We start from the raw sequence: 12,782 nt of genomic DNA, 5'->3' as shown, positions 1-12,782 counted from the left end.
ATGTGAAGACATCCAATGCTTAAAAGGCCGACCATGTTAGATATGTTTGCTAAGCTATGATTGGACCGTTGCTGTTTGGGGTTTAGTGACTGGTATATTGATATCCAATGACACATTCAGAAACAACGGTTCAACTATCAAACATAAAAAAAACTCAAACATGCAAGGTTTTCAGCAGTCTAACAGTTCTTTACAGTTGCATGTTTAGGATTACTTTACTTTGTCGTTTGATCACACATTCACACCAGCATCAACATTTTGTATGCAGAATGAAAAGAGTCAGATGAAATTGCTTCACTTATCATTTATTAAAAAGAAAACAGTAGAAAATATGGCAACTTGCAAGTGGAGGTTATACATGCCTGACATTCCTAAAAGGTGCATTAGGTTACTCTTACACTGTTTGTTTGTTTGTTATTCTCATTTGCTATTTATATTTCACATTCCAATAAGTTTGAATCAAAAGAATGAATTTTCCCTAATGTAATTAATATTATCTTTATTTTTTTCATAAAACACAATGTTACAGTCTGATTAATGAGTTTTGTGCATTAATACTGAATCATGTGAGAAAGGGTCACATTGCTTCTAAGAATCAATTATTTCTTGAAGCCTTAATTTTAACTGTTGCCAAAATAAGTAGTAGCCTAATAACACGGAGATGCCTTGAGAAAAAAATAAAATGCTGCTCATTCATTTGTGTGTACTGTACTGAGTAATCTGAAGAAAGGATAGAACGTTATAGGGATGAAATTCAATTTAAGGAGATTCCTGTCCCTAGATTGGAGATTGGTGCACACGGGGAGTCTGCCTTACACGTAGCACTAGTGTGTGCATTGCATGGCAAAACCAGACTGGCTAACAACCCAAAGTTTGCCGAGGTCGTAGCTCACGTGGCGCATTCGCAGGGACACTGGGATGTTGACCCAGGATCTGCCATATGGGTAACGGCTGGAAATGTAAGATCTGTTGAGAAAAAAAAAAAAAGATTCTTCATTTCGTTTCCATCAGCAGACACGAGACAATTCACTTTTGGCTCAGATTTCGTGTCTATGCTCATAAATAAACACTGACTAAGTGCTGTAATTAGAAGCCATACTTTTACAATCACGCCTTATCAAAATGTCAAGCTTAGATACAGCAATTACACCACAATCATTTTAACATCATGTTAGTGCGCATGCATGCAGATGTAAAGACATTGTTTTGGAGTATCAAAATTAATAATGATAATTATATTTCTTTTAGGTGTACTGCTGTTACTGTTCTTGCTATATATACCATAATGTTGTGTATAGCTTTAGGTTGTAACCCTGCTGTATCTACAAACATAGTCAAAATCATTCTCTCCATTGTTAATGCCAGACTGTGAGTACTTGCTTACCTTTCCACGACCTTGCCTGCTGTGGTCACTCCAAAAACCTTTCCGTCAGTCCCCATTTCAATCATTCGCAGACTGATGCCCGACACATATCTCCAGCCAGAGCTTCTGCAGGTGGTTGGGTTCACTGTTGCGCAGTAGACCCGGTAGGACCTGTCGACTCCCCAGCATCCGTTGTGTGGGCTGCAGCTGATGTACCTCATCGACCTCGACACGGAAGTCCAGCTCAGGGAGCCCGGTCGACTGAAGGCCAAAGCTGACGCACTTCTCAGGCAGTAGGCGTTCAAGCCGGTATTAACTCCCACGACCTGATCATCACCTCCTGCGTCCACCTGCAGCATAGACTGACCTGAAGACGAGTACATTTAGTCAGCAAACAGTTTGATGTGAGTACTGTAAATGTGGAAAATGTCACTTGGGGACCGTTCTACATAGTAGAAGTGCTGTACTGCACGAGCGCTATATTATACAGTAAACTAAACAAAAGCAATGATGATGCCCAGATAAACCCATCCAGCCTGTTGTGTATTGGATGTAATAATAACAATGCTAATAATACTACTACTAATAATAGTACTTACCACGGGAATGTTGAAAGATGCCAGCTATGTATTTGTAGACCAAGCTATTGGAGGCAACTGCCCAGATTCCTGCAGGTCCCACTGAGACATGCTTGAGTCTGAGTCTGCTCAGTCTGTACCAAGACGATCCAGCCAGGAAATACGCATAATTCTGGTCTCTTGCAACCACTTTCCCATGCCCGGCGTCAATCTGTTGAACATTATTCAGCCGTGGAGCCTCTGTGCAGGTCCAGGCTGTGGAGGCAAAATGATCATTGTAGTGAGTGGAAAATACATATCAGTTAAAATAAAAACAAATCTAATTTCACCTTTAACCGCTTCAAAGATTCATTTTGTTATGAAATGTAATCTGACATTGACTTACCATCACTGATGGCCAGGTAACACAGCACCAGTAAGAAGGCTACGACACCTTTCATGTTGTCTCAGTGTTTGTGAGTCTCTAGTCAGTGTACCTCGGTGTGGAGCTGCTGTCCTACTTCCCATCTGGTTTCTCTGGCTTTTATACTTCTCGATCCTTGGATCCAAACTAAGTGGCTAATTACAGGAAAAGCTGGTTCTGCAAGCTGTTCGGGGAAGCTAGGAGGACATTTTTAATTTCCTTCTATTGTTGTGGCCTTTCATTTCAAATATGCACCAGGTTTGCCAGCCTAGGTGGTACAGCTTCCCACGTTGCACTGGCCAACATTAAAAAAAACAAAAAGAAGGGTGGTGATCTCTGAGATGGAAAGCATAGTTAAGATGGGAGGATACGTTTGTTTTTTGTTCTGGTTAGAACATTAACTGGTGAGTGTGTTCCAAATCTGCAGAACGGCCCCTTTGACTGATATATTTGACTCAGATTTAGTCTTTTGAGCAGGAGCTAGTTTGACTACTTGTACAAGGTTAGGTAGTCCAGATGTTCCCAACCTACTATAGGAGTATGTTCCACTCCAAAGGGTCAGCATGAAAATATGGGGGTTTGTGAGATGATTGAGAGACAATTTATTTTCTACTAAAGAAATCTTTATTCACACATATATTTATCTATTTATTTATTTTATTTTTAGCCTATTTGGGCCTCAACCTGATTAAAAACAGTAAAAACACACAAGAAATGAATAAGTCTACAGCCAGCAGCTGGTTAACTTAGTTTAGCATAAAGACTGGAAGCAGCTAGCCTGGCTCTGTCCAAAGGTTATTAAATCCACCCTCCAGTCTTGCTGTTTGCCCTTGTTTCCAGTCTTTGGGCTAAACTGAGCTAACCGTAGCTCTATCTACATACAGGATTTACCCTGCACACTTGTGAGTTGTGTCAGTCTTCTCATCTAATTATCAGCAAGAAACTGAATAAGTGTATTTTACAGAATTTCAAACTGCACTTGTGGAAACATTCTCTTCAGGTACACACGACACAAATTTCCTGCAAAACATCTTATTCCGTTTGTGTGGTGACAAACGCATGCAGACATACACAGAGCTGTAGGAAGAGGAAGTGTCACATTCGTTTGGAACATTGCCCGTCAAGTTCACTTGACATTTGGGTATTGAATACTGCGTTGATGTGGGGCTCCATTTTCCATGCTTGATTGCTAATATCACAAAACTGTGTGATAATGCAATTTTAATGAGGGAATTATGTTGTGTGCTTTCACTTGTCAGCAGAAAGCTATGTGCATCATAACGCACAACGGAAAGGAAACCAGACAAATGCAGACGTTTACGTTGAGTAGACGATATTAACAATTGAGTTTCAGATAAGACTTTTCTATCTCCCCTCTTCCCTCTTGTTTCATTGGCTTGTTAAGCTTGGCAGGGATGTGTTGGACTGGGGTTGGCTGTTTAATCATGTGGGCTCCCACTGGCACACAGGAGAGACTAGGCATTCTGAGTTCTTCACCGCCTCCTCCTCCTCCACCCCTTTTGGCCCCTCCACAGCATGGAGCATCAAGATGTAAACACTGACACATACATCACACCATAGTGTCTTGGGAAAACAAGATGTGGTAGTAGATTCACAGCAGATCCAGATCACTTTTAAAACAGTTTAATGGTGAATTTTGTATGTCTGTGCACGTGCGTGTGCTTCGTCCTCTCATATGGATCAGACTTGCAGTGCAAAAGTTTAGTGGCTCTGCCCTCCCTTGGGAGACTTTTATATTTTATTTAGTTTTTGGGACATCTGTCACGATTAGGCTTTACCTTCTGCCTTCTGTGTGTCTTTGTGTAGCTCCACACCCTCCTCACTCTACCTGTCAGTCACTCCCTCTGCATCAGCCTATCTCCCTTCACCTGCCTCTGATCACCAATCAAGCACTCCGTCCTCATCAGCACAACTCCCCTCACCTGTTCATCCTACTTTATAAACCCCTGTCTCTCAGTCACTCACTGCAGGATCATCTTTCATGCCTACCTGCCTGTTTGGCTCGTTCCTGTTCCCCCCCGGCTGCCTGCCCTGTCTCGTTTGTGCTGGACTTTTCCCCTTGTCCGCGGATTCCCTGTTGTGTCCTATAAGTTTCCTGTTGGGTTTAACTGTTCATTAAAATCCTGGTTCACTCTACTTCTGATCTGAGTTTGAGTCCTCCATCATGCCGCGTGACACATTTAGTGTTAAAGTGCTTTGTGTCGGAAGACTAGAAAGCGCTATACAAGTACAGTCCATTAGCCATTTCTTGAGCTTAGCTTTCTGTTGTTCTAACCCACTATGAAAGTACTACCAACAACACTCAACCGAACCCTAGTTAAATAAATCATAGTAAAGATTCGGCACAGTGCTGGGTCACAACTTTAGACAGTGAGCTCATAGTGTGGCCATGCAGTGAAAGACAGGTGAAAACAATGAGACTGGTTGGACAGCACTGGCAAGATGTTTACTAAGTGACTCACGTCACTTGTTTATTTATCTCGCTCTCACAATTGTTTCTTGATCAACCATGAAATATTACCCGCATGGGCTTTGATTCCAATGATACACAGTGGAACAAAGACAATTCCGTGTTACATTTCACCAGCACTGTCGCATCCAATCATGGGATTTGAGCTGAAAAAGAGTAGAACAGGAGTCCCGTTGAAGGGATATTGAATATGTCCTGCATGGCTACGTACACGCTAACATGCTAGAAGACTGAGGCTAAAGCTGCATACCTGGCAAAATGGTCAGTGCTCTTGTGGTGAAGCCTGACCGGAGTAGCTTCTGAAGTGGTAGGAGGCAGACACGAGAGACTTTGTTCCGATAACAAAAGGTGTTTTATTTACAAAAAGTGCCCTGCTACACGTGTAACCAAACATATAGCAAACAAAAGGTTAACTTAGCATAATTGAATAAATTCAACTCATCATAAAGTAACATGCACACAGCTACACACTGATATTCTCTTCTCCCCCTGTTCAGTCAAAGTCATCTCCTTTTATATAGAGCCTCATATCAGCAGGATCTAATTCCTACCATGAGTGCAGGTGACACCGATTACTGACTCGAATGGTTAACAGACAAAAGCTATACCTTACAGCACCCCTTTAGGTAGCCAACAACTTTATATCGTTTACAATTTGCTATACCCTCACAACAATGTAAAACAGATTACAACTAACCTACACAGCTACCTATACATACTCTACTCCCCCCCCATACTTGGTCTGACCCAATAACTTCACAGAAGACATCATCCAGTGTATAAATAGAGGTAATGGTTGGGTGCCTCCCCCTTTTGCCTCTGGAACACATGGTGAGTATGATAAACAAACAATTGACAAGCATGGTTAGAGTTCTAGATGAATGTAATATGGGGAGAAATGGTGCGTTCTCACCCACTTTGTCACAGCTCTCAACATGTGATGATCCATGTAGAGGACATTTAGTGCTTTACAAACAGCACTGCTCACCCTCGCATCTGGCTTAAAAGTAAAGTATGTTTTTCACTGTTGAATAGATGCCTGTAATTAGGTCTGTGGTTAACACAAGCTTAAGAGATTTTAACGTTGTTTTCTACGACATAAAATATGTCAAGAAATACCCCTCTTGTGAATTTTGAAGCTTTTAAGTGTCTTAAAAAAGGTAGTTGCTAACAAGTGGCTAAATTGGACTACAAAATGCCATCACGCCAACTAGTTTGCCTTTAAAGCCTCATTGTATTTACTGACGTTTTGTGAGTAGGGCAGTGATTCTCAACTGGTGGGTCGTGGACCCGTTTTCAGTGGGTCGCGGGCCTTGGCCTGAAAAAATAAATTCAAAAAATTATTTTTATTTTGAAGGAGACTTTTTATGCAGCGGAGTGCCGTCTATTCACACTCCTTAACAATGTTTGTCGTTAATGCCTTGTAATGCTAATATCAGCAGAGGATAAACTGAAAACTGAAGACATGTGTGTCACATATGACCATGTGATATTTCAGTTTTTCTATTTTAATACATTTGCAAAAATGTCTACATTTCTGTTTTTTTCTGTCAAGATTGGGTGCTGAGTGTACATTAATGAGAAATAAAATGAACTTTTTTGATTTTAGCAAATGGCTGCAATGAAACAAAGCGTGAAAAATGTAAAGGGGTCTGAATACTTTCCGTACCCACTGTATCTCCATTTGACCATCTTGTACTTAAGGTTACAGTTACATTAGCTCTCATCCATTATAAAGCCTTCACTAATAATACAACCAGTAGATCCTCCTCATGTGTTAATGTTGCTGTCACAGAGAAGACAGTTGTGACGTCACCTTTTTCTTTTATTAATTTAAATTGAAATAAGACATCCATGTAAATGATTTCTGTGAATTTGTGTATATTCTGCTGTGTAAATTGTGTTACTGCAAGTTAACAAACACGTTTGCTGACATTTGTTTTGCTGCTGTTAATGTTAACTGTCTTGATTGATTTCCTCTGCCTTAGGATTTATATATATATATATATATATATATATATATATATATATATATATATATATATATATATATATATGTATATATATATATATATCTCTATATATGTATATATATATATATATATATATATATATATATCTCTATATGTATATATATATATATATATATGTATATATCTCTATATCCTTTCCAGTATATATACTGGAAAGGTTTTAGTTTAATGTATTTATATATATTATAAATATATATATATACACACACAAATGTGTATATATATATACTACAAATATATATATAATCCTGTTGAAAAAAAGCAGGGATTTTAGGCGAAGGGAGCAGCAAGAGGGGCGGGGGCGGGAACAGCTGTTGATGCAAACAGGAAGTCCTGTGTGGCTTAGGCCGTCTCATTTCGTAGACCGCACGGTCTAGCCTACGCGGTCCTCAAAGGACGCGGCCCACGTAGACCGCGAAGGCTGGGTCCTCCGAAGGATGCAGCCCCTGAATTGAGACACAGCTAATGGTTCAACTATCAAACATAAAAAAAACTCAAACATGCAAGGTTTTCAGCAGTCTAACAGTTCTTTACAGTTGCATGTTTAGGATTACTTTACTTTGTCGTTTGATCACACATTCACACCAGCATCAACATTTTGTATGCAGAATGAAAAGAGTCAGATGAAATTGCTTCACTTATCATTTATTAAAAAGAAAACAGTAGAAAATATGGCAACTTGCAAGTGGAGGTTATACATGCCTGACATTCTTAAAAGGTGCATTAGGTTACTCTTACACTGTTCGTTTGTTATTCTCATTTGCTATTTATATTTCACATTCCAATAAGTTTGAATCAAAAGAATGAATTTTCCCTAATGTAATTGTTATCTTTATTTTTTTCATAAAACACAATGTTACAGTCTGATTAATGAGTTTTGTGCATTAATACTGAATCATGGAAGAAAGGGTCACATTGCTTCTAAGAATCAATTATTTCTTGAAGCCTTAATTTTAACTGTTGCCAAAATAAGTAGTAGCCTAATAACACGGAGATGCCTTGAGAAAAAAATAAAATGCTGCTCATTCATTTGTGTGTACTATACTGAGTAATCTGAAGAAAGGATAGAACGTTATAGGGATGAAATTCAATTTAAGGAGATTCCTGTCCCTAGATTGGAGATTGGTGCACACGGGGAGTCTGCCTTACACGTAGCACTAGTGTGTGCATTGCATGGCAAAACCAGACTGGCTAACAACCCAAAGTTTGCCGAGGTCGTAGCTCAGGTGGCGCATTCGCAGGCACACTGGGATGTTGACCCAGGATCTGCCTTGTGGGTAACGGCTGGAAATGAGAGATCTGTTGAGAAAAAAAAAAAAAGATTCTTCATTTCGTTTCCATCAGCAGACACGAGACAATTCACGTTTGGCTCAGATTTCATGTCTATGCTCATAAATAAACACTGACTAAGTGCTGTAATTAGAAGCCATACTTTTACAATCACGCCTTTTCATAATGTCAAACTTACAGACAGCAATTACACCACAATCATTTTAACATCATGTTAGTGCGCATGCATGTGTAGTGGGGCACGCTCCTCAGAAAGTGGAGGGTTGTGATCGCAGCCCTCAGGATAGGCTCCTCCCCCAATTAGTGCCAGCATTTAAAAGGCACCTGTGGTCCTGGCCTCACTCCCCTTTTGTCCCCTCTTGTTGCTGTGGTTCACCTGCTGCTGTTTTGCTGCGCCTCCATTTTGCTTGTTTTGCTGCCTAAATTTTTTTTTCTTCTGTTTTGCATGTTTTGGCTGTTTTTCCTTTGTTCTGCATGTTTTAATAGTTTTTCATTCATTCCTATAATAAATATGTTCATTTTCTACGATACACGTGTCTGTCCATATATCAGTTATGAATCTGTGTGCCCTTAATACGGTTTTCACCATATATTAGGGTCCTTAAGTTTATATTTCCTGGGGTGTAAGTCCCCAGGTGGCGTTGTTGGTTCTCTTTAATCCCCCCCCCCCCCCCCCCCCCCCCAAGGCCTCGTTATACTCTGGCGTTGTCAGCAGGGTTACTGTGAAGGCAGAGACGTGTAGTTATATTTTTCTTTACATATCCCAGGTGGCGTTGTTGGTTCCCCCCCCCCAAGGCCTCGCTACATTCGCAAAATGTAAAGACATTTTTTTGGAGTATCAAAATTAATAATGATAATTATATTTTTTAAGTGTACTGCTGTTACTGTTCTTGCTATATATACCATAATGTTGTGTATAGCTTTAGGTTGTAACCCTGCTGTATCTACAAACATAGTCAAAATCATTCTCTCCATTGTTAATGCCAGACTGTGAGTACTTGCTTACCTTTCCACGACTTTGCCTGCTGTGGTCACTCCAAAAACCTTTCCGTCAGTCCCCGCTTCAATCATTAGCAGACTGATGCCCGACACTAATCTCCAGCCAGAGCATCCGCAGGTGGTTGGGGTCACTGCTGCGTAGTAGACCCGGTAGGACCTGTCGACTCCCCAGCATCCGTTGTGTGGGCTGCAGCTGATGTACCTCATCGACCTCGACAGGGAAGTCCAGCTCAGGGAGCTCGCCGGTCGACTGAAGGCCAAAGCTGACGCACTTCTCAGGCAGTAGGCGCTCCAGCCGGTATTAACTCCCACGACCTGATCGTCACCTCCTGCGTCCACCTGCTGCATAGACTGACCTGAAGACGAGTACATTTAGTCAGTTTGATGTGAGTACTGTAAATGTGGAAAGTGTCACTTGGGGACCGTTCTACATAGTAGGAGTGCTGTACTGCACGAGCGCTATATTATACAGTAAACTAAACAAAAGCAATGATGATGCCCAGATAAACCCATCCAGCCTGTTGTGTATTGGATGTAATAATAACAATGCTAATAATACTACTACTAATAATAGTACTTACCACGGGAATATTGAAAGTTGCCAGCTATGTATTTGTAGACCAAGCTATTGGAGGCAACTGCCCAGATTCCTGCAGGTCCCACTGAGACATGCTTGAGTCTGAGTGTGCTCAGTCTGTACCAAGACGATCCAGCCAGGAAATACGCATAATTCTGGTCTCTTGCAACCACTTTCCCATGCCCGGCGTCAATCTGTTGAACATTATACAGCCGCGGAGCCTCTGTGCAGCTCCAGGCTGTGGAGGCAAAATGATCATTGTAGTGAGTGGAAAATACATATCAGTTAAAATAAAAACAAATCTAATTTCACCTTTAACCGCTTCAAAGATTCATTTTGTTATGAAATGTAATCTGGCATTGACTTACCATCACTGATGGCCAGGTAACACAGCACCAGCAAGAAGGCTACGACACCTTTCATGTTGTCTCAGTGTTTGTGAGTCTCTAGTCAGTGTACCTCGGTGTGGAGCTGCCGTCCTACATCCCATCTGGTTTCTCTGGCTTTTATACGATCCTTGGGTCCAAACTATGTGGCTAATGACAGGCAAAGCTGGTTCTGCAAGCTGTTCGGGGAAGCTAGGAGGACATTTCTATTTCCTTCTATTATTGTCGCCTTTCATTTCAAATATGCACCAGGTTTGCCAGCTAGATGGTACAGCCTCCCACGTTGGACTGGCCAACATTAAAAAAACAAAAGGAAGGGTGGTGATCTCTGAGATGGAAAGCATAATTAATATGGGAGGATACGTTTGTTTTTTGTGTTGGTTAGAACATTAACTGGTGAGTGTGTTCCAAATCGTACAAAGTGAATAAACAAAATGAACTTAATGTATCAAAAGGTTCTGCAGAACAACGGCCCCTTTGACTGATATATTTGACTCAGATGTAGTCTTTTGAGCAGGAGCTAGTTTAACTACTTGATACAAGGTTAGGTAGTTTAGCATGAAAGTGGTCAAAGCTAATAACTCTATGAATATATTTGCATTTCAAATTTGAGTCTTTTCGGAACTCACCTGCAACTCGCATGGCTTCCATGTAGAGCTTTGACGAGGGACTGATAGCGTTACCTGACTGGTGTGCATGCGTTGGAGGCCAAAGGGATTAGTGTTGGTGCACAAGAAAAAAATAGTTCCTGAATGGAACTTGAGGAAAAGCTGGAATAAGACCTACAGTTAAGGCCCTATACTGGCCGTATACATGATAGCACATTGTGTTTAGAATAATAACTTTCAAAACACAATTCACGTGTTAACAACACCGTTACCTCATATTGTAGTTATATCAACATTGTTTATTCAGTTTCACCTATTGTCAAAGACTTTTTCCATGAAATTATGATTCCCCTAAGAAAATGTTTTCATATTGGTGAAGGGTTCAAATAAAGTCATGATGTGACTCAACGTCTAGTTTGACTATTTAAGAAAATGTTTGCCGGGTTGTTATTGCTTTTCACATTTGAAACAACAACAAAACAACCAAATATGTAGTGACCCATGCTCTCCTGGGTCCTGGGCCCCGATCTTTGCACGAGGATAACAGATTAATCCAGATGAGAACGTCGAGGATTTTGAGTTCATCTGAAACTGTTGTCAAGGAAACAAGTCCTGAAGCTTAAATTTGCGAGATTGCAGCCAGTTACCTGGATCATGACCAAGATGTTATACCCCATTCTAATTCTGCTGTCGTTTTGATCTCAACTACACACCTGTGAAGTTTCGTGCCTACATGTTGGACAGATGCCAAGCTATCACAGGGTCAGAATCTGTCAACAGACAGACAGATAGATAAACACATAGATACTTCTCGATCCTTGGGTCCAAACTATGTGGCTAATGACAGGCAAAGCTGGTTCTGCAAGCTGTTCGGGGAAGCTAGGAGGACATTTCTATTTCCTTCTATTATTGTTGCCTTTCATTTCAAATATGCACCAGGTTTGCCAGCTAGGTGGTACAGCCTCCCACGTTGGACTGGCCAACATTAAAAAAACAAAAGGAAGGGTGGTGATCTCTGAGATGGAAAGCATAGTTAAGATGGGAGGATACGTTTGTTTTTTGTGCTGGTTAGAACATTAACTGGTGAGTGTGTTCCAAATCGTACAAAGTGAATAAACAAAATGAACTTAATGTATCAAAAGGTTCTGCAGAACCTTTGACTGATATATTTGCCTCAGATGTAGTCTTTTGAGCAGGAGCTAGTTTGACTACTTGATACAAGGTTAGGTAGTTTAGTCCAGATGTTCCCAACCTACTATAGGAGTATGTTCCACTCCAAAGGGTCAGAATGAAAATATGGGGGTTTGTGAGATGATTGAGAGACAATTTATTTTCTACCAAAGAAATCTGAATTCACGCATATATTTATCTTTGGTCTATTTGGTTCTCAACTTGATTAAAAACACAAGAAATGAATAAGTCTACAGCCAGCAGCTGGTTAACTTAGTTTAGCATAAAGACTGGAAGCAGCTAGCCTGGCTCTGTCCAAAGGTTATTAAATCCACTGTCCAGTCTTGCTGTTTGTGTAAGGATTACAGATACTTGAACCCAAAAGCACAACTCGGAGACAAAAAATACAAGTTAGTTTTTTACTTGTGTTCAGGCAGGGTCAAAACCAGGAGGTCAGTCCAACAGGCAAACAAATCCAATAAGGGGCAGGCAAAAATCCAAGGTCGAAAACAGGCAGACAAGGTCGGAACAGGCAGAACAAGAACAATATAAAGATACGCTGGAGAACTTGGCACTAACACACAAGACAATCTGGCAGGGAACAAGTGCAAGTGAGGGGACCTAAATAGAGAGGGCTAATGAGGGAATGGGCTGCAGGTGAGATGGGTGTGGAGGACCAGGTGAGGGGAATCAGAGGTGAATGGTAGGATCTGAAATGACAGGAGAGTTAATTAAACAAGCAGACAGGATGAAAACAAACTAATATGAAGGGGAATTCGTGACAGTTTGCCCTTGTTTCCAGTCTTTGGGCTAAACTGAGCTAACCGTAGCTCTATCTACATACAGGATTTACCCTGCACACTTGTGAGTTGTGTCAGTCTTCT

At 40.8% G+C, this 12,782-nt stretch overlaps 2 protein-coding genes across 2 annotated transcripts; both read right to left on the bottom strand.

Annotated features, from left to right (window-relative positions):
* Positions 1–289: 289 nt before the first annotated feature.
* LOC306714225 (fish-egg lectin-like) lies at positions 290–2,474 on the bottom strand. The gene is made up of 4 exons (XM_079184189.1): positions 2,327–2,474; positions 1,963–2,196; positions 1,385–1,730; positions 290–966 (listed from the first exon to the last, which is right to left on the bottom strand). The coding sequence occupies exons 1-4, from the start codon at positions 2,379–2,381 to the stop codon at positions 825–827; spliced, it is 777 nt and encodes a 258-aa protein (XP_079040315.1). The 5' UTR covers positions 2,382–2,474; the 3' UTR covers positions 290–824.
* A 5,018-nt stretch (positions 2,475–7,492) lies between these two features.
* Positions 7,493–10,252, bottom strand: LOC306713649 (fish-egg lectin-like). Its single transcript, XM_079183420.1, has 4 exons — positions 10,103–10,252; positions 9,739–9,972; positions 9,165–9,513; positions 7,493–8,167 (listed from the first exon to the last, which is right to left on the bottom strand). The coding sequence occupies exons 1-4, from the start codon at positions 10,155–10,157 to the stop codon at positions 8,026–8,028; spliced, it is 780 nt and encodes a 259-aa protein (XP_079039546.1). The 5' UTR covers positions 10,158–10,252; the 3' UTR covers positions 7,493–8,025.
* Between the last annotated feature and the right edge of the window lie 2,530 nt (positions 10,253–12,782).

Source organism: Pholis gunnellus (genome assembly GCF_910591455.1).
Source record: "Pholis gunnellus genome assembly, chromosome: 22".
Lineage (NCBI taxonomy): Eukaryota > Metazoa > Chordata > Actinopteri > Perciformes > Pholidae > Pholis > Pholis gunnellus.
Note: the sequence above shows the minus strand (reverse complement) of the source record. Positions and strands in the feature narration are given on the sequence as shown.